General features: G+C 38.1%; 1 protein-coding gene across 30 annotated transcripts in view; it reads left to right on the top strand.

Annotated features, from left to right (window-relative positions):
- The window catches only part of DST (dystonin), a 479,832-nt gene that overhangs the window by 335,848 nt on the left and 116,021 nt on the right, over window positions 1–27,963 (top strand). For 22 of the 30 annotated variants that reach the window (XM_072734513.1, XM_072734492.1, XM_072734460.1 and 19 more), the window contains 13 exons: window positions 3,231–3,359; window positions 5,544–5,632; window positions 6,818–6,953; window positions 8,061–13,538; window positions 13,667–13,816; window positions 14,838–15,053; window positions 15,241–15,390; window positions 16,675–16,908; window positions 18,119–18,271; window positions 19,770–20,003; window positions 20,534–20,800; window positions 23,581–24,129; window positions 25,162–25,338. In XM_072734513.1, coding sequence (XP_072590614.1) covers window positions 3,231–3,359; window positions 5,544–5,632; window positions 6,818–6,953; window positions 8,061–13,538; window positions 13,667–13,816; window positions 14,838–15,053; window positions 15,241–15,390; window positions 16,675–16,908; window positions 18,119–18,271; window positions 19,770–20,003; window positions 20,534–20,800; window positions 23,581–24,129; window positions 25,162–25,338 — 7,962 coding nt within the window. Of the gene's footprint in view, window positions 1–321; window positions 3,360–5,543; window positions 5,633–6,817; window positions 6,954–8,060; window positions 13,539–13,666; window positions 13,817–14,837; window positions 15,054–15,240; window positions 15,391–16,674; window positions 16,909–18,118; window positions 18,272–19,769; window positions 20,004–20,533; window positions 20,801–23,580; window positions 24,130–25,161; window positions 25,339–27,963 lie in introns of those variants that run through there. The other 8 variants (XM_025991085.2, XM_072734610.1, XM_072734601.1 and 5 more) reach the window with 2 other exon arrangements.

The raw sequence follows: 27,963 nt of genomic DNA, 5'->3' as shown, positions 1-27,963 counted from the left end.
TTTTTTTAAGATTGTCTTTTTAAGTAATCTCTATACTCAAAGTGGGGCTTGAACTTACAACTCCAAGATCAAGTCATCCCATGCTTTACTGACTGAGCCAGCAAGGTGCTCCTAAACATACCATTTTAATACCTTAGTTGTCATTTAAAGTAAACTTCAGTCTGTCGAAATAATATTACTTGTCCCTGAGCCCTCTTTGGTTTGAAAATTTTCTTCTCTTTACTTACCTTCGTTATTGTAGGAATCATATTTGGATTGAGGATGAGTAAAGTGACAATGTTTTTTAGATGACTTTTAATGTCTCCTAAATTCCTGTTACAGATAGCTAAGAACAAGCAGTATGATATGCACACAGAAGTCACCACACTAAAACAAGAAAAGAACTCAAGTCCCAGTGCTGAAGAATGGATGCTTGAAGGGAGCAGAGCATCTGCTGGACTCAAGAGAGATTTTCTTAAGAAAGGCTCAGAACCAGAGAGCTTCCAGAACTTGGATGGTGATCACACATGTTCAGTTAGGGATGACGAATTTAAATTCCAGGGGCTCCGGTGCACAGTGACTGGCAGGCAGTTGGTTGAAGCTAAGCTTCTGGACATGAAAACAGTTGAGCAGCTGCGACTTGGTCTCAAGACTATTGATGAAGTTCAGAAAACCCTGAGCAAGTTTTTGACGAAAGCCACCTCAATTGCGGGACTGTATCTAGAATCCACAAAAGAAAAGATTTCATTTGCCTCAGCAGCCAAAAAAATCATAATAGACAAAATGATAGCTTTAGCATTTTTAGAAGCTCAGGCTGCAACAGGTTTCATAATCGATCCCATTTCAGGTCACACATACTCTGTTGAAGATGCAATCCTTAATGGAGTTATTGACGCTGAATTCAAGATTAGGCTTCTTGAGGCAGAGAAGGCAGCCCTGGGATACTCATATTCTTCTAAGACATTGTCGGTATTCCAGGCTATGGAAAATAGAATGCTTGACAGACAGAGAGGTAAACATATGTTGGAGGCCCAGATTGCCACCGGGGGAGTCATTGACCCTGTGAGAGGCATCCGCATTCCTCCAGAGGTTGCTCTGCAACAAGGCTTGTTAAATAATGCCATCCTACAATTTTTACATGAGCCGTCCAGCAACACAAGAGTTTTCCCTAATCCCAATAACAAGCAAGCTCTCTATTACTCAGAATTACTGCGAATGTGTGTATTTGATGTAGACTGCCAGTGCTTTCTGTTTCCATTTGGGGAGAGGAACATTTCCAATCTCAATGTAGGGAAAACCCATAGGATTTCTGTAGTAGATATTAAAACAGGAGCAGAACTGACTGCATATGAGGCTTTCCAGAGAAACCTAATTGAAAAAAGTACCTATCTTGAGCTTTCAGGGCAACAGTATCAGTGGAAGGAAGCCACGTTTTATGAATCCTATGGGCATCCTTCTCGTATGCTGACTGATACTAAAACAGGATTACAGTTTAATATTAATGAAGCTATTGAGCAGGGAACACTTGACAAAGCCTGGGTCAGAAAGTATCAGGAAGGACTCATCACACTTACAGAACTTGCTGATTCCTTGCTGAGCCGGCTGGTTCCCAAGAAGGATTCACACAGTCCTATTGCAGGGTACTGGCTGACCACTAGCGGGGAAAGGATCTCTGTCTTGAAGGCCTCCCGCAGAAATTTGGTTGACCGGATTACTGCCCTCAGATGCCTTGAAGCCCAAGTCAGTACAGGGGGGATAATTGATCCTCTCACTGGCAAAAAGTATCGAGTAGCAGAAGCTTTGCATAGAGGTCTTGTTGATGAAGGGTTTGCCCAGCAGCTTCGACAGTGTGAATTAGTAATCACAGGGATTGGCCATCCCGTCACTAACAAAATCATGTCAGTGGTGGAGGCTGTGAATGCAAATATCATAAGTAAGGAAATGGGAATCAGATGTTTGGAATTTCAGTACTTGACAGGGGGGTTGATCGAGCCACAGATTCATTCCCGGTTGTCAATAGAAGAGGCTCTCCAAGTAGGTGTTATAGATGTTTTCATTGCTACAAAACTCAAAGATCAAAAGTCCTATGTCAGAAATATAATGTGTCCTCAAACGAAAAGGAAGTTGACATACAAAGAAGCTTTAGAAAAAGCTGATTTTGACTTCCACACAGGACTTAAACTCTTAGAAGTATCTGAACCTTTGATGACAGGAATTTCTAGCCTCTACTATTCTTCCTAATAGGACACGTTTAAATAACCTTGCACAAAAGTGATGCTATCTACTTCATATGATCTGTTGAGAGCATGATGGTATCAAACACACAGTCTAGCAATCGTGTCTCATACTCCAAGCACCATTTATTTCTTGAGGGCTGAATATAGCTGACTGTTCAGAAGAGAGAATAATTTTTAAAATTGGAAGTAAAAAAATATTTACTGTTACTCAAAATGGTTTCCTTTAGCTTTTAAGTTAAGCTTTTGTATTTTTTTATATTGCCTTCACTGTAATATGGAGTAAGCTTGATGAACTCCAGCAAGTTCATAGCATCCTTTCTTCAGAATTCTTCATCACTGGAAGGATCCAGCCAGACATTAGGTTTCCCAGTTATTAAACGATCCATTACGTTCCCTGAAAGAGCACTTCAAAAAGCACCATGGATTCAAAGAGATATAAATTTGTTCCCACATCCCTGAGGCTATAGTGAAAAAAAATTTTTTTCTGTACATTGTAACCTTCTTTACATATTAAATGTTTACCACAATTTCCCATTTCCAGTTAGAGTCTGTAATTAAAAGTAGCATTACTGTGTGTTGGAAGATGGGGAGAGATTTTTCTTCATTTTGTGTATCTTTCATATGTGTGTACACATTCACTGTTCTTTCAGATTTCCATTGTTTGATACTTTTCTGTCTAGACATTTGTGATTGTAATGCTAATGCAAAGGCAGCACTTCAAAGGTCTTCTGGTGCTTCATGAATAAAATTGAGGTTTTTTCTCATATTGATAGACCAGCTGGGAGGTTGGACTGATCATTCCAGAGAGTCACAGCTTCCTTTGCTACCATAAACATTTTGGAACTACATCTGCCATGTGACTTGAAAAACATGGTTAAGTGAATGAATAAAATACTCAGTAACTGGTGTGTGATGACAAAATATTTCTACATTGTTTTCTGTGGAGAGGTCAGTTTAACAGCTTAAGCATTTACTGGAATATGTCTTTTTTTCCTAATTACTCACATTTGTCAGAAGTCACTGGAAGAAGAAAAGAAAGAGCATGTTGAAAAAGCCAAAGAATTACAGAAATGGGTATCAAATATCAGCAAGACATTAAAAGATGGCGAGAAGGCTGGAAAATCTCCCTTTTCTAAGCAAAAGGTATTCATTGAGGCTCTGGTTTAATAATAATAGTGGGTAGAACTTACTGAATTGACATGGCCAACTGGAAAAAAAAAACCACTTAAGTTCTTTACCTTAATTTTCCCCCATTTTTATAAGCAATTATAATGAGGATCAGAGAGGTTAAGTAAGTTGATCAAGGAATCAAAGTATGTAGGAGAAGGAAGTATCTCTGATTCCAAAACCTGACCTATATATATATCTGCTTCTCCTAGTGGTTATATCTGCTTCTTGATTATAGTGAAGAGAGTTGCTAAAGAACAGAGTCATCATGTTTTGTGTTCAGAGTAAATCCACATACTCCTTATTGTAAAGATATATGGTCTCATTCTTACAAAGGTGAATGAAACAGTTCAAAAACAACAGAACTACAAACTCAGGCATTAACATTTTTGAGGATTTCATTTAGTTGTGCTTCCTTGGATCTTAGTATTTTACAAAGAAGTGTTCTCTAGTCAGTCACTGGAAATTCTAAATTCTTTCCCTTACCTTCATGAATTCTTTTGTGCAGAGGGCTATCTTCTGTTCCTCAACTGCTTGGCAGTGGTTGAGTAGCACAGCTCATGAGCTATTAGTGCCCTGTGATGTCTGTTGGATGACACTGCTTGAAGCTCTTAGGGTGTTGATTGATCTAAGGTCCAGTGTTGATGCTTGCTGGTGATAGCCCTGGAATTGAAGCTGTATTTAAAAAAAAAAAGAAAAAAATTCCACTAAGTTAATCAGCATTTTTCCTCAAATACTTTTCCTACACTTGCCTTCCTGCAATCATTAGCTTCCTCTTCTACCTCTGCATCAGTGTTCACTTGTCATCAGTTGAAACAGACATTGTTGATATAACTAAATAAAGGGAAGCTTCAATGTCTTGTCTAATTTTGGCTATGATATGAGGCAGATGTAATGTATCTGGGGTTCCCCATTGGAGAAGTTTACAGACCAGAGTATATACTTGAATTAGTATTCAGTTGAAATAAAGCCATATTAGCCCATAGTCTTACGTACTGTATTTCATATTTGTGTGGAGGCAATCAGAACTTGGAAAGTAATTATATTTGGTATTTTAAACCCCAAACCTTCAATGTAACTTTATGTGAATATTTAGTTTAAAGTATCTTCTCCCTCTTTGTTCTCCCAATCAGGTAGGGAAAGAACTTAAATAGGGACATAAACTTTAGCAAAGATTTCTTGGGAGAAAAAGTTTCTTTTGAGAAATGAAGATTACAAAACTTGGTATTTTCTTATTCTGCAGTTTTAAATTCCTTAAAACCTTACTAAATCCATTTTAGACCTACTAGACATGAAAGTAGACAGATACTTTTTAAATGCAGGTCATAGTGCCTAAATTACAAGTCTCTAATAAGTACTTGATGGTCTTTCTGTTAAGTGAAATTTAAGGTAATTTGATAGCATAATAAATGTGTGTGTTAAAAATCAGCGTGGCCTCATGATTACATGCAACCATGAAAAATAGACTTTGGCTGTATTCTGAATAGAGTACATTTCATTTGCACATCATTTCTTCTCATTTCTGTTCCTTTTAAAAGAATGGCATCCAATTTCCGAAATAGAGTATTCAGAAGTGATATGTTGAGAGAGTAGGAAAAAATGTTACAACCTCTTGCTTTTCCTTAAACAGATCAATTTTATTCCCCTATCATAGATGAATTTTGCAAATTTTAGAAATTATTTAATCTTGGTCTGCAGATCTTACAGATTACTGTTTTCACATTAATTTTTTAAAAAAGGGCAGGGCATACAGGAACTTGGGGGAGGGAAGATACTCTTCTAGAGTAGTGTCCCACATTCATATATCTTTGAGTGCTGCCCCACACAAGGGTAACACCGGGTCAGTGAAGAACCTCTGGCCACCTGCGATAGTTGAGACAACCTTCATTCACTGTTGGGCTGCAACAAATGTGAGAACCACATAATGCCATATTATTTCCTCATGAAAATGAGGGCATTATGGTTAGAAAAAGAGTCTTAATCTGCATTCTAGATAAAGTACTCTTCTTATCCAGGCTTGTACACTGATAATAGCTGATAGGCATATTGACTTGGGCCACCCATCATTTGTTCTTAATTAAAACTTGATTAGTTTTTAAAAATTACTATTTTCTCATCTTTATTAGGGGAGAGTTTCAATGTGTTTTCTCAACCTTGCAGATTTCTAGTGAAGAAATATCAACCAAGAAGGAGCAATTATCTGAAGCACTTCAAACCATGCAGTTGTTTTTGGCAAAACATGGAGACAAGTATGTTGGTTTTCATTAGCTCTTTTGTTCAAAGTAGATAATTGGTCGTAACATTAAAGCAAAAGCTGGTAAATTTTTTTTTAAGATTTTATTTTTTCATGAGAGACACAGATGAGAGAAGCAGAGACATAGGCAGAGGGAGAAGCAGGCTCCATGCAGCGAGCCCGATGTGGGACTCAATCCTGAATCCCAGGATCAAACCCTGAGCTAAAGGCAGACGCTCAACCACTGAGCCACCCAGGTGTCCCAAAAGCTGGTAAATTTTAATTGAGGTTTTAAAAACAGAACTCAGGAATTTACTTAATGTAGTATACAACTATAAATTTAGCAATTTAGCTGTCACTTGTAGTCACAGTTTTTGCCAAAACCCTGAAATGTACCTATTATTCCCATATATTAGTCATAAGAAAACAGGCTCAGAGACCTTAAGGATGGGTAGCTAGTGAGTGATCAAGATTCCAAGCCAAGTCTTAATTCTAATTAGTACTCTCTATGACTTTACTTTTTGGAAAATATGTATGAATTAATTCTAATTAGTACTCTCTATGACTTTACTTTTTGGAAAATATGTATGTTCTTTATTTTCTTTGCTGAGACTTGTAATAACCTGTTTTTTTCATATTTTGGTCTTACTTTTTCCAATAGGGCACTTCATATATTTCAGCTAGTGTCACAGGCAGGAAAAAAATCTACCCTTTTCTTAAATTCTTTGTGAAACTGTCCCCAGGAACTATGCCACAATGACTTTGTACTGCACCCTAGAGAATCAGGTTAATTTCCTGTAAATTTCATCTTTATTCATGCTTTGAATAAGTTTTATCTTGAGTAATGGTATCTTTCTGTCCCATTTCCATGTTGGAACTAATAATAGGATCTTTCCCTCTGTCATATAACAGCACTGTTATTTTAGAAATGTATAAGTGCTAGAAAAGTGTTGATGTATTTGTTTATGTCCTTCTCTCCAGTCTCTCTCAGGCAAGGGAAGGATTCTTAGATGAGTAAAGGCCATCCTTAATTTTCCTACACAGTCATTCTGAGATTTGAGCAATCTGTACATGAAGTTTTATTTTATGGCCATGTGATTATTTAGAAAAGGATTTTACATTACAAAATCATTGAGCCTAATATGTCATCTTTACACTTAACGACTTGCATTCCTCTTTTCATACTTTCTGGTTATTATAGAATGACAGATGAAGAAAGAAATGAATTGGAAAAACAAGTGAAATCTCTTCAAGAAAGTTATAATACATTCTTTAGTGAATCTCTGAAACAACTACAAGAATCACAAAGCTTAGGAGATAAAAAGGTAGAGGAGAAGGTAATATAATTTATTTAAAACATAAAGCGCTTTCAAGATTCTTAGTTTTCTCGCATGGTTGTAGAAGTAATATATAAATGATAAAGAAGTGACCTTGAATTTGTGTACATGGAAGAAATGTGAATGGAGTTTATCTGAATATTTAGAGATTTCAGTGTTGTTTATTAAATGCAATCTTACACTTGCTGTCATCAGTTTCTGTGACATCTTAATCTCTGCCTTGCATGGTAAAAGAAAAGAATCATTCATTTTTCTAACTCTCCTCTTTAAAAGCCATTCTTCTGCTGCCATATTAGGTATTTTACTATATAAATATGATGTTATAAAATGGCCTTGACTCATCTTTAAAGATGACATTAGAGTGTTACGAACTGATTTGATTTTCAGAGATAACCATGAGATTTAATGGAGTAATAATACTGGGCCATTCGTTATAATGAGGATGCCCTAGCATCTTCTTAAAATATAACAGGAACCACTTAAAATTTGGCCTGTCTTTAAACTTTTGAAACTTGACAATATATATTTACAGTATTCAACATAATATTCAGTATTGAAAGTTTTCTTTATATTCAATTCCCTTATTCCCTGGAATACTTTACACACTATTTGTCACATTTTGGGGGTATGTAACAGTTTTTCTGGTTCATTAGATTTTTACTGTCTGCGAAGAAGTCTGTATGCTGTAAACATCAATAGCATGGGGTTTGATACTCTTTTTCATGTCAGTTGACTAATCTCACCCAGTTGCAGAGAGCATGATTTGCCTTCTTAGGTATGTGTTCTGTTTTCTCACTATCATCATTTACTCTGTTGTGTCCTCACTAACCTTGTTAATGTACACAATATTAAGTTTTCAATTCACAGATGCATGTTATTTTCAAAGCTTTTATCACATCCTGTGCTGTTGAATAGATCACTGACATAGATCACTTGTGCATTTGAGCTGCCTAACATTCACAGCATTTGCTGCGCCTTGGTAAGTAGAGGATTTTTATGTTGAAGTGTTTATTTCTTAAAAAAAAAAAAATGCAAACTATGTTTCATGAAATTCTGCTCACCCTGGGGTCACAGACTGACCTGAGAATTTTTGTATTTTCTTTTCAGCTGGATAAAGTGATTGCAGGCACCATTGATCAGACAACTGGAGAAGTCCTTTCCATATTTCAGGCAGTTTTAAGAGGCCTTATTGACTATGACACAGGAATCAGGTTGCTTGAGACACAGCTAATGATTTCTGGTCTAATTTCACCGGAATTAAGAAAATGTTTTGATCTTCAAGATGCCAAAAGTCGTGGCCTTATTGATGAACAAGTTGTGTGCCAACTCCAAGAACTAAATCAAGCAAAGGAGATTATTTCTACTGTGTCATCTACCACAATTCCAGTGCTGGAAGCTCTGGCTCAAGGCATGATATCAGAATCCATGGCCATCAGAGTTCTTGACATACTACTTTCCACAGACTTTTTAGTTATTCCAGCCACGGGAGAAAAATTGACTCTACAGAAGGCTTTCCAACAGAACTTTGTTTCCTCAGCATTATTTTCTAAAGTCCTGGAAAGGCAAAACACGTGTAAAGATCTTATTGACCCCTGCACCACTGAGAAGGTGACTTTAGTGGATATTTTGCAAAGAAGTATTTTACAGGAAAACACTGGGATACGGCTTCTACCTGTGAGACCACAAGAAGGAGGTAGAATAACATTAAAATGTGGAAGAAATATAAGCATTTTAAGGGCGGCTCATGAAGGTCTCATAGACCGTGAAACCATGTTCAGGTTATTAGGTGCACAGCTTCTTTCTGGAGGTCTAATCAATTGCAACTCTGGTCGAAGAATGACTGTTGAAGAAGCTATGGCAGAAGGGGTAATTGACAGAGACACAGCTAACAGTATTCTCACATATCAGGTTCAAACAGGTGGAATCATCCACTCAAACCCTGCTAAACGTTTTACGGTGGATGAAGCAGTCCAATGTGATCTAATAACTTCAACCAGTGCTCTTTTGGTGCTAGAGGCTCAGCGAAGCTATGTTGGACTCATCTGGCCTCACTCTGGTGAAATATTTCCTACATCTTCTTCCTTGCAGCAAGAATTGATTACAAATGAATTGGCATACAAAATACTGAATGGCAGGCAGAAAATAGCTGCTCTTTATATTCCAGAAACTTCTCAAGTCATTGGTTTGGATGTTGCTAAGCAGCTGGGAATTATAGATAATAACACAGCATCAATTTTGAAAAGTATAATACTGCCTGATAAAATGCCAGATTTGGGAGATTTAGAAGCTTGTAAAAATGCCAGAAGATGGCTATCTTTTTGTAAATTCCAACCATCCACAGTCCATGATTACAGGCAAGAAGATGATGTTTTTGATGGAGAAGAACCATTAGCAACTCAGAGCTCAGAACAAACTAAAAAGTTATTTCTATCTTATTTGATGATAAATAGCTATATGGATGCAAACACAGGCCAGAGGCTTTTGCTGTATGATGGAGACTTGAATGAGGCTGTTGATATGCTACTAGAAGGCTGTAGTGCAGAATTTAAGGACACACCCATCACAAAATGTCTTGATGCCTTAAGACTCCCTGTTTTATTTCCAAGTAATGCTCCTAATGAAGGAAAGGAAAACAGTATAGCTTCACCAAATAGTTTTGATAAATGTCATCGCAGAGAACCTAAGCATAAAGAAGCTCCTGAAGATAGAAAGCATACCATAGATAAAGAGTGTAATGAAATGGGAAATAATTTTATTAGTAGTGAATTTTATCAGTCAGAAAACCTGGCAAATATAAAAGTAGCTGATCATAAAGTCCAGAATTCATCCTATTTATCACAGCCTGGACTTGTGGCAAGTGACATGCTTAGACAAGACTCTGAAAACATATTTAAAAACTGTGAAAATCAAAGTCAAGTTAGAACGAATGAACATGCAGGTGAATGTAGTCATTCTAAAAATATTCAAAACTTCGCAAGTGATTTGATAACAAATCCTATTATGAAATCAAAAACCAGTAGAATCTGTGACTTGAATGAGAAAGAGAATGAAGATAACATAAACAGGGATTTGACAATCTTTGACTATTCTCCCAGGCTGAGTGCCTTGCTAAGTCATGATAAATTGAGGAATGATCAGGATAGTCTTAATGTACATACCACAGAGAGCAATGGAAATAAATGTGAAGATCCCACATTGCCACTCAGCAACCAAACCATATTATCAGGTCAAAGAATGGGAGAGACATTTCAAGAGCAGTTTCTGGGAATTGCAGCTATCAATATCAGTTTACAGGGAGTAACGTCTCCACAGAAACCTTTAAATATAGGTGACATTGCTCCTCAAGTCCAAAATCACAATGATAAATATATTACAGAAACTTATGGTGAAGATGGAAAGTTACATGCTACTTCTCAGCAGAAACCTGAAAACAAGCAAACTGAGTCCCAAATGGAAGAGTACCCCTGTGCCGTAACCCCACAGGATAACACCAGTGATGCCGGCACATCTCCTGTCCGTGCCACACCACTGCTTGAAGAAACCATCAGTGCTGGTGACTATGAAACGTCACTTGTGGGTGATCAGCGAAGTGTGACAGAAACAGATACTGACAGTGAAGGTGATTTTTATGATACTCCCCTGTTTGAAGATGATGACCACGATTCTCTGCTTCTGGAAGGTGATGATCGTGATTGTCTACAACCTGAGGACTATGCCACACTACAAGAGGAAACTGATGTGAATGCTTCTCTTGGTGATGTTTTTTATGATGTTTCAAGAGAGAATGAAAATTCTGTGGAACTCCAGGGGGCACTGGTTGACAGCTTAAGTGTGAGGAGAAACAGAGAGTCTCTTCAGGATGTTCTCATTGCTACTGAGAAAGCTGGATTCGATTCTGATGAAAGAGTCCATTCAGATTCAGTTGGCTCACACAAGAGCAATGGACAGTTTCTGGAAACCATCTCAGAAAGGGAAAGCTCGAATATCCTTGAGAGTGATGAGTCTGACTCATCGATTGATTATAAAATCATAGAAAGAAAAGAGAGCTTCAGTGCTTTGTTAACATTTGATGACATTGGGTATTGGGGAGGGAGAGAAGAAGAACACATAACTGGACAAGAATTTAAATCTGATACTGAACATTTAGATTCTATGCAAAGTGAAGAAAGTTACAAGGATTATGTCTGTGACAGTAATGATCAGGATATTGATGACGATTATTATTATGATGATGATGGTGGTGGTGATGATGAAGGAGGAGTGGAAGGTGACGGTAAAGAACCCTGGTGCCAGGATGAGGCTGCGGATATGGATATCCATTTGTGTGCCACTGCAGTAAGTGAAAAGGAAAATGGTCAGGCCAGTCAAAGTGTTAAAAGAATTCTCCCAGATAAAGTGCACAGTTACAGGTCTTTAGAAAACCAGCAAAATGTAAATGTTTTACAGCCAGAATCAACTGGTAAATATAGCTTAGTTACTGAAAGAAGCAACCTTCAAGAATATACAACTGAGGTTGTTGGAAAAAGCCAAGATCTGTTGAATCATGAGCTGGCCCTTAAGGATATATTGCTGCCGATCACTAAAGACACTGAATCAGAAGACACTTTTGGCTCTGTAGATATTTTACATAATACTAATAACATCTGTTCAACTTCTGAAGTAGATAATGATTTAATGAACATTAAGTTGATCCAAGGGCCAGAATCCACAGATTCTTTGAAAGGTAGAGATCCATATTTTGAGAATGTGACACTTCAAGTCCACTCATCTTTTGATAAAATCATTTGTTCTGAGCCTGATTTAATAGGAAAGCCTGCTGAGGAAAGCCATTTGTCTTCTGTAGCCTCTGTAACTGTCGGAGATCATCAAGGAGATGAAAGAGGTCTAATTAAAAAGAAAGGTGACCAAATTAGTATACTAACAGAAGATGAAACATCAGTTCATAAAATGTGCTCAGGTAAAGGAAAGGTGCTAGAAAAAGGTCAAGAAGAAGATAATAAGTATCTCAGACTTTTGCCTAGTGAAAGTACAAGGGAGAGTCTTGATTTAGATAATGATCAGTTTCCATTTTCACGAATCACAGACAATGAAGAACATAATCAGAAAGGAAGCCTGAAAAGAGTAACTGTAACTCTTAAAGATGAACCAAAGAATCTACAGACAGTGGTTAGCGAAAGTCCCGTTCATTTTGAGAATCTTGAAGAAATATTTGACTCCTCAGTTTCCAAAGTGATCAGTGCTGACCTGACTTCAGACATTCTCTTGTCTGAAGGGGATACAAGTACTGAGAAAGATTCATTCACTGACAGCCCTGAGAAAGACTCTGACCTGTTCACTTATTTAAAACACTGTTCTAAAGATGTAAAAGCAAAAGATGCATTGAAACTAAATGACGGTATCCCAAGCTGCATTCTAACAGCTTCCCCTGCTGTGAAGGAACATGTACAGTTTGGAGTTAATGATACAAAAGAGAAGACAGCTCCTACCCAGGAAGTCTCACCTCTAAATGAAATGGCCCAACAGAATGATATTCATACTAAAGAAAGTGCCTTGGAAGCGGGAACAGGAGTTGCTGACCTCACACCAGAAAGGGATGAAAGCACACTGTCAATCTTACCTCTTAGAAATGTAGAAGACCCTGGGGAAAATAATGATTTTGTGTCACCACAGCTCTGCACAAATGGAATAAAAAACGATAACTCCAGTAACCCTTTAAATATGGACTACTCATTCTCAGAAATTAACAATAAGATGGAAATAATTGAGCAACAGCAGCAAAAAGAACAATCCTTATCTCTAGGATTCCAAGAAAAGGAAGTTCAGATTCCTGAGGTATCTCAGGTATTTTTTGAGAATGTAAAAGATTTCTTAAAAAGAAGATTGGAAGGAGGTCCTATGAGTCCTGAAGAGGTTGGAGAATCCTTAGTCTGTGCAGACACTAAAATTTTGATTCAAAACTTAATTAAAAGAGTTACCACATCACAGTTGGCAAATGAAGCATCTAGTGTGCCCAGTGACTTTAAAATTGGTGACTGTTCTGGAGTTTACCCCATGAATAACTCAACAGAACTAAAAGCAGAGAGTAGAGATGATCCATTCCATATTGCACATCTTAAGTCTGAGCTTCTCCTTGATATACTTAAGCAAAATCAGTATAGCCAGAAAATTACTGGAACATTTGAATTGATGAAAGAATTAACCCAGATGGAGTATGAGCTAGAGAAAAGAGGTCTTACACCTAAAGTACCTCCAGTGCAACTTGAAAATATTTTCTATAAGCTGCTTGCTGACACATACTCAGAGAAAGTAGAACAGGTCAGAGACTTGAATCAAAAAGCATTCTCTACTTCTGAGATGGTGGATGAAAATTCACGCATTCTTGATGACCTTAAAAGCAAAGAAGGAAACCACTGTTCCCTTAATTTACAAAACATAAAAGATACTGGACTAGAAAACTCAACTGTGTGTGCATCGGCATTGCCAAGCAATGAGAAGCTGGGGGAGCTATGCTGTGATATCCCAGACCATTTGGAAAGTATTTCAGGGTCAAAAGGAATGACTCCTGGAGATAGGTCAATGGAACAAGTAAGTTGATTTTACATTTTATATGGCAGTACCTGCATGCAACATTTGGGAATAATCCCATACATTTTATGTGTTTTTTAAAAACTACATAAAGGCTATCGAATTAAGATGTCCAAATTTGTGTTTAGTTTTCCACTGAATTACAGCAGTGTTTACAGCACACATCAAAAATGCATGAGTATTTGGCTTTACTTCAAGAGATGAAGCCCCCTTTGGACAACCAAGAGTCTCTGGATAATAATCTGGAAACTTTAAGGAACCAACTTAAACAGTTAGAGGTAAGAACTGTCTGCTGCCTATTATAAATGGTGGTCAGCTGGTGTTAATTTGGAAAAACAAGCATTGTGCTTTATTATTACATTTAGAAAGTGCTACATTGAAGTCACCAAGTATAAGTGTATTATTAAGTATGTCTTAACTTTGGTTATTAATTGATAATATTTGGCAGCTCCCACATTCAGGGCATATATATTGATGATTGTTAGGTCCTCTTTTTGGATAGATCCTTTAAGTATGATATAGTGTCCCTCTTCATCTCTCACTACAGTCTTCGGGATAAACTTTAGTTTATCTGATACAAGGATGGCTACCCCAGCTTTCTTTTAAAGACCATTTGAATGGTAAATGGTTCTCCAACCTTTTATTTTCAGGCTGTAGGTGTCCTTAGGTCTAAAATGAGTCTCTTGTAGACAGCAAATAGATGGGTCCTGCTTTTAATCCAGTCTAAAACCCTGTGCCTTTTGATGGGGTCATTAAGCCCATTCACATTCAGAGTTACTATTGAAAAATACGAGTTTAGTGTCATCATTATACCTATTCAGTCCCTGTTTTTGTGGATTGTTCCATTGGACTTCCTCTTAAAGAGGAATTTTAAGAGTCCCCCTTAAAATTTCTTGCAGAGCTGGTTTGGAGGTCACATATTCTTTCAGTTCCTGCCTATCTTGGAAGCTCTTTATCTCTCCTTCTATTCTGAATGTGAGCCTTGCTGGATAAAGTATTCTTGACTGCATGTTCTTCTCATTTAGGACCGTGAATATATCCTGCCAGCCCTTTCTGGCCTGCCAGGTCTCTGTGGAGAGGTCTGCTGTTAATCTAATATTTCTCCCCATAAAATTTAGAGATTTCTTGTCTCTTGCTGCTTTAAGAATCTTCTCTTTATCTTTGGAATTTGCAAGCTTCACTATTAAATGTTGAGGTGTTGAGCAGTTTTTATTGATTTTAGGGGGGATACTATTACATTTAGAATGATTATTGTAGTGGGTTCACACTGAACAGTTCTGGGATATATATTTTTTACAGACATTTGAATTGGGATTGGCTCCAATTGCTGTCATTTTAAGAAAAGACATGAAGTTGGCAGAAGAGTTTTTAAAGTCTCTTCCCAGTGACTTCCCCAGAGGACAGCTTGAGGAATTGAGGATAAGCCACCAAAGTTTGCAGACTGCTTTCACTTCCCTCAGCAGTGTGTCTTCAGAAAGAATGAAACACGTCATGCTCACCATTGACTCTGAAATGGTAGGCATCAAAACATTTCGTGCTGAGTCAGAATTTGAGTTTTGAAGAAAATTTGATTATTTGAAAATTTAGTCATGAGATGAAGTCTTTTATTTTCAGACTGCTAGGGCTTTGAAGCAGAACAATTTTTTGTAAGAATTTGAAATTTGGGGATTGACAGAAATGAACACACAAATTTATTTTCCAGTCTAAGCTAGCAGTTTCCCATGAAGAATTTCTTCAGAAACTTGAATCATTCTCACATTGGATATCAGAGAAGAGCAAATCTGTGAAGGATATTGAGATTGTGAATGTACAAGATACTGAACATATGAAGAAAAGTTTGGAGTTTCTCAAGGCAAGTATCAAAGTAAATGAGATAAAGTACATTTAAAAGCCTCCAGATTTAATACAACAAATGTTTACCAAAAAGTCCATGGTTGGTGGGGTGCCTGGGTGGCTGAGTCAGTTAAGCATCGTCTTCGGCTCAGGTCATGATCCTGGGCTCCTGGGATCAAAGTCCCACATCAGGCTCCCTGCTCAGCGAGAAGTCTACTTTTCCCTCTTCCTCTGCCCTTCCCGCTGCTCGTGCTCTCTTTCTGTCTCTCTCTCTCTCTTTCTTTCTTTCTCTTTCTCAAATAAATAAAATCTTTAAAAAAAATAACTGCTAAATCTAAAAGGATTCTTTCCTTTCTTTGCCTCTAAGAGATGTTTGTTCATAATTGACACAGCCATAAAATAATCACAACTTTATGGATATCATTCTCATGCTATCCTTCCTGCCTTATCAATCTCTTACCACCACTGACATCTTGAGATTTGTATTTATTTGTGTATTAGTCACATAAATACATAATAGTTAAATTATTCCTAAAAATACATCAGAGTTCTTAATTTGAATAGCATGCCTCATGAAGGATGTTGAGGCTTCTGGCCTTGTGAGTCAGAAAATTCAAATTCTAGCTCATTGAATTGGGTTTTTATCTTCTGTTGAAGTTACATTTAATTTTTTATTTATTTTTATAAAATATTTTATTTATTTATTCATGGGGGTGGGGAAGAGAGAGGCAGAAGCAGGCTCCATGTGGGGTGCCTGACACAGGACTTGATCCCGGGACTCCAGGATCACGCAACTCCAGGATCTCGCCCTGGGCCAAAGGCAAGCGCTAAACCACTGAGCCACCCAGGGATCCCCTGAAGTTACATTTTAAGTGTGACATGGCAGGCAAGATTAAAATACTCTTTAAGGAGGAGTGCCTGGGTGGCTCAGTTAGTTAAGCCTCCCAGTCTTGATTTCAGCTCAGGTCACGATCTCAGGATTGTGAAATCAAGCCCTGCATTGGGCTCTGCACTCAGTAGCAGTCTGCTTAAGGTTCTCTCTCTCTAAAAAATAAATAAAATAAATTTAAAAAAATTCTTAAAGGAATTGTTTTTCCATGTAATATTGTCATAGTATTTAAATAATTTCCTCATTACCATCTGCTGTTGGGTGATGAATAGATTTTTAACTAGAGGAATCATGAAAAAGGTCAGTAAACCCTTGAGTCCCTGATACATGAAACACATTTTTAAAATATTGTTGATGTAAACTTTATATTATGGCTTACCTCCCATTTTGTAACTTGTACTGTTTTGTTCACAGAATGTGCTAAAAGACCTTGGACACACCAAAGTGCAGCTGGAGGCCACCGCCCTTGATGTGCAGTTCTTCATTTCTGAATGTGCACAAGACCTATCTCCCAACCAAAGCAAACAACTACTGAGGCTCCTAAACACAACTCAGAAGTGTTTTCTTGATGTAAAGGAATCAGTAACTGCCCGGGTGGAATGCTTAGAGACTCAGTTACAGCTAGAACAGGATCTTGATGATCAGAAGGTTTGCCTTTCTTTGTGGAGTGGGAATTCTTTGGTTTTAGTTCTTCCATGTGAAACTTGTAATATGGGATCTAAAAGACAGTTAGTAGACGGAGTATAATGTAGAGATGCTGGAATATGTGACAGTATTGTTTTCCATAAGAATAGTATAGTTGGTTTATTTTGATTTTTATGACTCCCTGAAACCACCATTCTCAAGTGGGAGTCTTGATTTTTTTTCTAAGGAGTAAAAAATCCAGATATACTCAAAACTTTCGATAACTTGGTAAACATATGGGTAGAGAAAGTTAAGTATATTTTTCCTCTGGGAGGTAGTATGGCACAGGAGTGCAGGACATGGGGTGTGGACTGCCTGAGGTTACTTCCTGGCTACACTCAGTCACATGTGATACATGGCGTGTCACTCCACATGGTTTTCTCAGTGCTAAATTGGAAATAGTAGCAGTGCTTACCCTGTAGTATTGTGAACAATGGTAAAAGGATGAATGTAAAATAGTACTTTACTTACCTGGCGTGTGTTAGGCTCCTAGGAAACATGATCAATGGCTACAGGATACATAGCTACTACATAAATAATAGGAAAATGAAAAATACGAGCATTAGTAGTGATTTAGTAGATTAATCTCTTAATTTAGTGAATTATATTAGGGTGTTACGTCTAATAACAGTATGAGCAAAGGGGTGGGAATGGAATTAGGCATAGTGACAAAGTAGAAACATTGCATGCAGCACTCCTTTTATTATTTCTGGAAGCACCTAGGCATTATCTCTAGCATGATAACCTATATACACATAGCAAATTTGTTAACAGACAAATCACAACTAACTTCTGTTTTGATATCCCTTTGCAGAATTAATTATGTGTGTCGCAGGTTTCAAGAGCTTAAGAAAATGGAATGTTTCTTCCTCTCGGTCAGAAGTTCCATCCTTTACACATATGCATGGCCAGTATTCTATTGAGCAGTTTCATCCAAACGTGATCTCCTTCTTCGTATATGGGACATGCTCTTTCTGTATCACCTTGCTCAATATGTACCCCACTGCTATCATGTTTACAGCATACTCAGAAAGCTTGCAAGATATGTTCTAATTTTGCAGTTAGAACTTGTAAAATGTGAAAAAACTTGCAAAATGTGTTCTAATTAGGGGTAATCACAGTAGTGAGTTTATGGACCACACATTTAAGATGCTTTAATTTTGCCCTGCTTTAGATTGTGGCAGAGCGTCAGCAGGAGTACAAAGAGAAACTCCAAGGGATATGTGATCTCCTCACCCAAACTGAAAATCGCCTGATTGGTCACCAAGAAGCCTTTGTGATTGGAGATGGCACAGTTGAATTGAAGAAGTATCAGTCCAAGCAGGAGGTAAAAGCAGGTCTCTGTTGATATGAAGTTTTATTACTTTTGTAATAAATTGTTTTAGCTTTTCTGAGCTGCAGTATGCTTAGATGCCCCCAGGTGTGAGCTTTATATACTAAGAGTTACATTTCCAATTTCAAGGCCAGTAATTTTCTTGACTGGTTTTGGTGAGATATTGAGGGAAGACCATATAAAGGAGGTTGCTAACAGAAATGCTTTGTGTGAGGAGTTAAAACTTGCATCCATTTACGGCCAGCTCACTCCCTTGCACATCAGGTGAAATAACCATTCGTTTGGGTTCTTTCTTTTTCTTAACCTCCTATTCCTGCCCTCTTTCTCTACAATTTGTCCCTTTTCATTGAATGAACCAACGATAATGATGGATAAAGATATCTTTATTTTGGTGTCTGGAGAAAGAACATTTTCATTGTAACTAGACGGCTCTTGGTTCACCTCTCAGATTCTCCACATTGTTAGCTTTATAACTGAATCTCTTCGAGCCTCAGTTTCTTCATCAATCATAGTTCACCGATTCTAAGAGTTAAGGAAATACTGCGTGTAAATTAAGTGACAAGCACAATTAATGTGACATAGTAGTGGCTCAATAAGTAGCATCTGTTTCCACTCAAATAATTCTTAGGATAATTTGATGAGGCTTAAATTAAAAATATGGGAAAATAATATGAAGGTTCAAACACAGTATAATATGGAGAATGAAAATGCAAAGTAAAGGAGAAGGAGAAGAGAAATTAAATAGAGAAATCTAGACAGAAGCTATAACTGCTGAGGAGAGATCTTAATTTTGAGCTTCCTAATGGCTGGGGCAAAGAAGCAAATATTGCATATTGAGAGCTCTGGGGTTTAGAAGAGGTTATTTTACTTCACTGGGAGAACTACTTTATTTTTATCCTGAGTAATAGGTATGTATTAAAAAATAGATGTTTAAAAAATGAATAAATAATAGTACCATGTCTTTAAAAGTTCTTACAGATAAGCTTACAGAATGAAAAATATCTGGTGTGTGCACATTTGTATAGAATATATTATAAAATTCATTATTTTCTTTTTTTAAGATTTTAAGATTTATTTTAGAGAGAGAGAGCGCGTGCATGAGTGGGAGGAGGGGCAGAGGGAGAGAGAAAGAAATCCTCTAGCAGACTCCTTGTGATGCGGGGCTTGATCCCAGGACCCTAAGATCATGACGGGAGCTAAAACCAGAGTCAGCCACTTAACCAACTGAACTACCCAGGCACTCCTTAAGTTCAGGTTTTTACAAACCATATCCCTTTGTGAAACATGAAAACCTCACACCTTTCTTTAATGATGTTTGAGGTTTCACATTAAATATTGTGTTTAAGTAAATCAACTCAAACTGACTATGCTTTTTTATCCTGTACATGCTAGATTCTTCTCTGCTCACTCCCTCTTTTAGAATTACAACTCTAGAGGAATTATATAGGTAACAATTTAATGAGAGGTTTTTTTTTTTCTTTTGTGTTATAAGGAATTACAGAAAGATATGCAAGGAAGTGCACAGGCTTTGGCAGAAATAGTGAAAAATACAGAGAACTTCTTAAAAGAGAATGGCGAAAAGCTGTCTCGAGAAGATAAAGCTTTGATCGAGCAGAAACTTAATGAAGCCAAGTTAAAGTGTGAACAGCTTAATCTAAAGGCAGAACAGTCAAAAAAGGAGCTGGATAAAGTTGTGACAACAGCAATCAAAGAAGAAACAGAAAAGGTCCTTATTCAAATACGTGGTATACCATTGCTTTGTTGATGATTAGCCTAACATCTCCTTGAATTTTTAAGTGCTATCAGGTGCCAATAAGTGATGCTTAGGACTAGAGACTAGATTTTTGTGTTTATAGTCATATAAGTGACCAAATTATATATATATTGACCAAATACCACAGAAAGCTTGAAGAATTGGCTTTGTTTAACTTTTTAAAAATACTTTTAAATAACTTATTTAAAAAATTTAAAAAAATAATTTAAGGGGGATTGTCAGATTTTCTACTTGGGAAATGCATGAGGACTCATCAACTGTAGTTAAAATTTCAGAATGTATTTTTGAGGACAGTGGAAACATCCCAGTAACCTGCCTGTGGCTCTGAGGTTTAATTTCATTGTGTTCAGTCTTCTGCGTGTGTCAGTTTTTAGTATCCCCACTCTAATTTTAAATCATCTTAAATATTTCCTTTTGGAATATCTTGAAACCGGTGCCTCATCCAGCATTCACAGTACCTCCCGTGAACTTTCTTTATCCAGGTCGCGGCTGCAAAGCAGCTGGAAGAGAGCAAAACCAAGATAGAAAACCTTTTGGACTGGCTGTCCAGCATAGACAAAGACTCTGACAGGGCAGGGATGAAACAGAGACAGGCCATTGAACAGAATGGGACCCATTTTCCAGAGGGCGACGGCATGTCGGCGATGGGAGAGGAGGACGATGTTAACGGTAACCTGTTGGAAACTGATGTGGATGGTCCAGTTGGACCCACTGAGGATAATCTGAACCAGCAGTACCAGAAAGTTAAGGTGTGTTGTTTTAAACAGAGCAATACTGTCAAACTTTGTCTCTCAGGTCTGTAAAGAGAGGGGCACATGAGTTCTGTCTCAAAGCCTTAATGGCCACTTAGCATAAAGTCCTATTTTCTAGGGCTGTCATTATGTCAGATAGAAGTTACTGTGAGAATTCTAAGCAAGTCAGAAACGAATCATTAGATATGGCATTCTTCTAAGCAAAGCAGATTTATAAGGAAGTAATAGAAATAATGATAGTTGATACTCAGAGCAGATGCAGTGGGCCAGGCACTCTTCTCACCTCCTCCCAACTGAACACACTGAGTTTCCCACCCCTACTCCCTCTGACACTATACTCTTGTTTCAAAGGTGAGGAAACTGTAACATACAAAAGTGAAGTAGCTGGCCCAAGTGTATACATCTAGTACAGGAGCAGAGGCAACTTTTGAAAACCTTTTTCAAAGTGTCCCAAAATTGATCACTTTTTTCCAGCATTTGGCATTTGTAGTCAGATGACCAGACTTGATGTGCTCTTGCAGTTTTGTGTGTTTTCCTCCATGTCTTTGTCTTTGGAATAGAATGGTCTCTGAGAGGTTTTTAGCTTAAAGGAAATATAAATTAAACCAGAAGAGGAGTGGAACTATTTATTGTATTTGTAGTTTTCAGGGGCTATTCTTGAACCTTACCATAAGTATCACTTAAAATGAAAAAATCTAATGAATTTCTTTAGGAATGTCTGATGAGTGTGTTACAAAGAAGTCAGGAAAGGTTAGTAACTTGACCCAAGGAGTGCAAATACCAGTGGGTAGATTTAACATAAAGATGCCTTGCGGGAAAGCCCTTGTTTTTAGCCAATTTCATGATGTTTGCCTTCTGATCTTTTTGTTTCTAAGAAGTAGGACTCTGAAAGTGCTTTAGAGAGTCCTGGCAGAGTGGAGAGATAGCCTAAGGTACTGGCCAGGGGTTCTGTTTCTAGCACTTCCTAGTTGTGCCACATGTCCTACGCCACACAGTTTCTTCCTTCAGACTATATTTCCTCATTTATATAAAAGGAAGGGGTTGGATCAGATGATTTATAAGGTGTTATATATGTCTGTCTAATCTACTCTGTGCAAAAGACCCACTGGAGAGAGTAGTCTGTGATTATAGTTCAAATCTCAAAGACACAGTCTGTGGAAAGTTCTTCAGACAAAAATATTTATCATGTGCCCATGATGTGGCAAGCATTGTTATAGATAGAATACAAATATAAATGAGTATGTTGTCAGCTGACTAATGGGGATCAGGGAATAGTTGCCCTACGACTGCTTCTCAGTCCTGTTTACTTTATAGCATAGTTATTCTTATTAGCCTTTGTTGCCCACCTTGTTCTAGGTGCTTGGGATCCCCCAGTGAGTGAAATTAATTCCCTGTCATGGTGTTTACATATGAGAATAGTGAGGATGATAAGTCAGGATGATAGTTGTTAATAAATAACTAAATTTTATGCAGTATGAAGTATTAGAAGATGGTGATCTTTTGCTAAAAGAAATGAGTTGAGTAGAGGGGGTAGGTATGGGGTTGGGAGCCACTTACAGCATTAAATAGGATCATTTGAATAGGACTGAGAGGGTGAGATTTGTGCAAAGACCTTAGAGGGGATGTGTGGGAGAGATACCTGAGGAAAGCTCTGTTACCAGACAAGAACGACTGAGGAAAATAGTTCCAAATGTGCCTAATGAGGTGTGGGTGGAGGTAGTGGTTTAACAGACTGGAGTTTCTGGAATGGAGGTGGGAGGTGGACCAAATGGTAAAAGAGCTCTAAGGTAATGTTATCAGGTCATTTGGCTCCCTGTAAACCATCGTGAGAAATGTGGAAAATTACCCAGGAAGATTCTTACCCTTTCTGCCATATTTGTATGGATATTGGGGTGAATGGAAGGTGCTCTGGCTGGAAAGAAAGGGAGGGACTCCAGCTACCTGAGCACCAACCAGCTGTCCTGAAGACCAAAGAAGCACATCTGTGACCTTTTGGCAGCACACCTGCTAGAAGGTCTGCTCTCTGCCTTTAGAGTGGATTTGAATCCCTGGCCTGTGCCAAACTTGCCAGGAAGTATTCTACATATATGTGATCTCATGTACTCCTTTCAGCAAACCTATGATATATAGGGATAATTGTCTCCATTTTCCCCATGTAGGAGGCCAAGGCCCAGTGAAGCTGAATAGTTCCAGTATTCTCTTTGATTACGTATGTTCCTCTTTCATTGGGCTTCTCTGAATGTATGTTTTTCTTGCTTCATAATCATCCTGGTGTTATAGCCTTAAAATCAACAGATTCTCTTTTTCCTATTTAAATGTCTTCTCAGGGTCATTTCTTAATCAGAATATTGTATTTCTTTGCTCGATAATTAGCTAAAGACATCAGCAGTCCCTTCAGGGTTGTGAAGGGACTGCTGATGTGAAGAAGCAGTGAGTAAAATGAGATCAATACTGTAGATACTCATTTTAGGATTGGAAGAGAAATTCATCATTTTTTTTCAAACTTCTCAAAATCAGTACTTGTCCTCTGTGACTATCTTTTTCTAAAGAAGATTAGAAAATCTCTATAAAAATAAAATTAGAGTGGTCAAAACTTGCTCTCCTGAAACGCACCAATGTGAGGGAAATCCCTTGTGCCTTGATAAGCTTAATGAGAAGCAAGTCATCACCTGTGGTTCATTTAAGTGTGTTGGTGTTAAGGTGACAGGGGCCTCCTGACAGCCTCAATGTAAGCTGGTCACTGCTCCAACCTGATGGCTGACCTGTTTTCCACACAGGCCCAACATGAGAAGATTGTCTCTCAGCACCAAGCAGTCCTCATGGCCACTCAGTCTGCACAAACCTTGCTTGACAAACAGGGCCACTACTTGTCTCCCGAGGAGAAGGAAAAACTGCAAAAGAACATGAAGGAGCTGAAAGAGCACTACGAAACCACTCTGGCCACGGTGGAGAAGAAGATGAAGCTAACACATTCTCTGCAGGAGGAGTTAGAGAAGTTCGATGCTGATTACAGCGAGTTCCAGCACTGGCTGCAGCAGTCGGAGCAAGAGCTAGAAAACCTGGAAGCAGGCGCAGACGACCTCAGCGGTCTGATGACCAAACTGAAGCGGCAGAAGAGTTTCTCAGAAGATGTCATTTCTCACAAAGGGGACTTGAGGTACATCACAATTTCCGGCAACAGAGTGTTAGAAGCAGCTAAGTCTTGTAGCAGGAGGAGCGGCGGCAGCAAGGCGGCCCAGGATCATATTGATACTTCTGCAACCTACAGAGAAGTCCAGGGCAAACTGGATCATGCCAGTGATCGGTTCAGGTCTCTCTACTCTAAGGTAATTTTATTTTTAAGGGGAGTCAGCCTGTGACTATAGTTTTCACTCTGTCTTCTTAACTTTTGTTTTGGAATGAGAAGAGAGCAATCTAAGAACTGAAGCAGAGGACATAAGGTGGTTTCATCCTCATTCCCTCTTTCTTATTCATCAGCTTTACTTCTGCAAATGTGTTGAAAGGTTAGGAGCCTCAAGTTATCAATTCAATTTTTGGGGGAGTGATTGCCTAGCAGCCTTAAGTCTAAAATGCCAGTATCTGATCTGACCACCAGGCGGCGGTTATGTTTTGGTTCTAGACAGAAAGCAGGGCTAGCTCATTTGCAGCCTCTCAGGCTTGGGACCAAACTTTCACATCAGATTAATTTTCCCTTCACCAATATTACACTTGTTTGTTTTGCAGATAGAGTTGATCAGTGCATTATTGTAATACTGCACGGCTAACAGACTGTTTCAGCTTCCCTTTTGCGGATGTGCAAAAGAGATTTATTTAAAAAAAACGCGGGACTAAGAAAACATTTCCCTCTTTACAGTGTAAGCTGAACAGACTAACCAAGTCACACAGATGGTTTGAAGAGCATCATTGATTATTGGCCTTTGCTTCATTCTGATCTAGATTATTTTCCCTTCTTGTTCAACTTCAGTCTTAGGTGACATATAAGTGATTTATTAAGTGCTTTGAAAACCTTTCCATCAAATACATAGCTATACACATGGAGTATAACTCAGTGGGAGTGTGTCCTGGTTGATTAGCCTCCTCTGGTGATTGATATCTGAATTCTTCCTTGTAAACATATTTCGAACTGGTATAAATCTAGGACTATCTCTTCATTTTTATGGTTACTTTTTGAAGATGCTTCTCCACATGAAGGAAAATATCTTAGTCCTAAAGTTTTCACTAACTTTGGTTGAACTCTGGTGTTTTCCAAGTTACATAACTCATAGGTCCTAAGATTTTTAACACGTACATGGTGGGATTTTAGCCTCCCACCCTTATTCTCTTCTGATTTTTTATTTTTATTTTATTTTTTTTTTTAGTGCAATGTCCTTGGGAATAATCTTAAAGACTTGGTAGACAAATATCAACACTATGAAGATGCTTCATGTGCCCTTCTTTCTGGGCTCCAGGCCTGTGAGGTGACAGCAAGCAAACACTTATCTGAACCCATCGCTGTGGACCCTAAAAATCTACAAAGGCAATTAGAAGAGACCAAGGTAAGAGAAAGAAACAGATAAGGGAAGACAGAGAGAGAAAAGTGAGAGATCCAACCCTTCATTAGTCTTACTAAAAGCTATCCACTTCCCCCTGCTTTTGTGATCATTTCACCTTGTAAAGGGGAACAAACGATGGGAATGGACTTCTCTTTCTGGAGGGAGTTGGGACTCTGATTCACGGTCTATTCATTTCTCTTTCTAATGAGATTGTTATTTCCATTGCTGTTTAACTGGTCTGGCATTGCAATTATGGCTTGCATCCCACCGCTCCCTCCTCCCTTAAAGAAAAACTAATATTGCCGTGGCCACTTATTTATCTTTATACTTATTTATTTTTGTTCATTGTCTTTCTCCTCCATTAGAAGTAAATTCCATGAACGCAGGTGTTTTTCTCTATTTTGTTCGGTACTATCTCCGCAGCACCTACGAGAGTATGTGGCCCAAAGTAGGTACTCAATAAGTGTTCAAGAATGAACAGGTGGAAAGGAAGAAGGGATGTCACTCTCCTGTTTTGGGTCTTAGGACTACGACCGATGTTCCTAATGAGTGTCCCCATGATGACTCTTAGAGACTTATTGCCTAGCGCAGTTCTCAGGAAGTTTACCTGCTCCTTGAGAAGTGCAGGCTTGATGTCAGACTTGAACAATTACAAAAGTCTCAGTATACCCACGATGGCAGAGTCATCTTAAATTTAAAGCATATTTTAAAATCTTAATGTAAGGGAAGATAATTCTTGAAGTCCTTTACTCCTATTCCATATGACCAATAATTTTGGGTTTGAAAGTTTCATCTCATAAATCAGTTCTGTCTCTCCTTTGAGCAGGTAGGTAGCAGTCATTACTGCTATAGCTAGAAAGTCCACACAGTATTGCCAGTTAAACAACTGCCTTCCAGAATTCAGTTGCATCTGCTAGTTACTGATGTGCATTATCAGTCCTGCGCCTTTTTGTTTGTGTTTACTCTTTCCCACAAGCACAAGAACAAATCTGTCTTAATTAAGTTTTCAGGTCCCACTTGATTACATGTCCAAGGGCAGTATATGGTAGGGGCAGAGGACAGGAGGCCGCAACATGAAGGCCATTATTTTGGTAAAGATTGCCAAAAGCTTAAAATAATTATTAAGATTGCCAACATAACATTCAGTTAAGAAGTTAGGTATTTTTAGTCTAGGAGAGTATATAAAAACACATTTTAAGTGAGGTCTCTATCAGAAAACTGATTACATCCTATATGAAAGTAATTTTTATGTAACTAGAGCTAAAAGAAAAAGAAGAACCCAAGAGAATGCTGTGGTTTTTAAGTTAAACGGATACCTTGATTAGTTTTAAAACAAAGGAAAACTTCCTTGGTATGGACTGCAGAAGAAGACTCTTCTAGTCGTAAGGGAACCAAAGAAATGTTATAGGAGAGCTGTGTCTCAAAGGAGCATAAATTCTAATTAAGCCACAGCATAATTTTAAAAATTAAATGTGCAATTAAAGTTGCTCTTGGCATATGTTCTTATTTTCCTCACAGATGATCTCAACATGTGGCAAGGATATGTTTTTAGGAGGATTAGGTAGTTTCCATTCCTTTCATTTTTATTAACATTTAAAAATTATTTTTCTTTAACAGCAATATAAACACATAAGACTACCACAGAAAAATCACTTTTCTCTACATTTCCATTACTAGCATATTCTGTTGGATAATAAATGTAACTTGGGGGGTACCTAAGTCAGTTCATTTGAAACATTTCTGTCCATTGTTGTTAGCATTATTATTCAAAGGACTGGTAGCTGTGTTGTCAACACTCTGTTAACCCCTGAACTTTAAAGGCACTCCTCAAGCTCTGCTTCCAGGAAAATCAGTGGACAAAAGAAATTTTAGTACCATGTGAGGCACTGAAATACAGGACTTGGGGACCAGTTTAGACGCCTGGGTTTGGCACTAGGCATGGAGCTAGATCATGTTGACTGACAGTGTCGACCTTCTGGGCTTTCACTAAGCTCAGGAATATTGTTAAGTCAGGAGTCTTCCATGGTGCCTTTTATAAATTTCACAGTTTTCTGGTCTAGGCGAGGAGACCAAGGTCATAATCATTCAGTATTCCCTGTTACAGATGCCTTATTATGTTTTGATTTCATTAAAACCCATTAAAAGCTATATACGGTACCCCTTTGAGTATTTTAATTTTTTTTTATTTATTTATGATAGTCACAGAGAGAGAGAGAGGCAGAGACACAGGCAGAGGGAGAAGCAGGCTCCATGCACCGGGAGCCTGACGTGGGACTCGATCCCGGGTCTCCAGGACCGCGCCCTGGGCCAAAGGCAGGCACCAAACCGCTGCGCCACCCAGGGATCCCCCTTTGAGTATTTTAATTTGTGGTTTTATTCTAAAGTATTATAAAAGCACTGTTCTAGTTAAATTATAACCTGATACATACTAGGAGCTAAAAGCTGTTGACTCTCTTGAACCTAATTATGGAGAAAAAAAGTATGGGCTGTTTTGAAAAAAAGAGATGAAGAAAAAATGCTTCTTTTGTAATCCATTTCTAAGTTTTAGGATGCTAGGTAGGGCCATCTTTGGTATGGGATATTTTTGTAGAACCATGCTAACTTTTACATATATTTATTAGGTAGACG

The sequence above is a fragment of the Vulpes vulpes genome, chromosome 1 (assembly GCF_048418805.1).
Source record: "Vulpes vulpes isolate BD-2025 chromosome 1, VulVul3, whole genome shotgun sequence".
NCBI classification, from domain to species: domain Eukaryota; kingdom Metazoa; phylum Chordata; class Mammalia; order Carnivora; family Canidae; genus Vulpes; species Vulpes vulpes.
The sequence above is the reverse complement of the archived record's forward strand: the minus strand, read 5'-3'. Positions and strand labels throughout refer to the sequence as shown.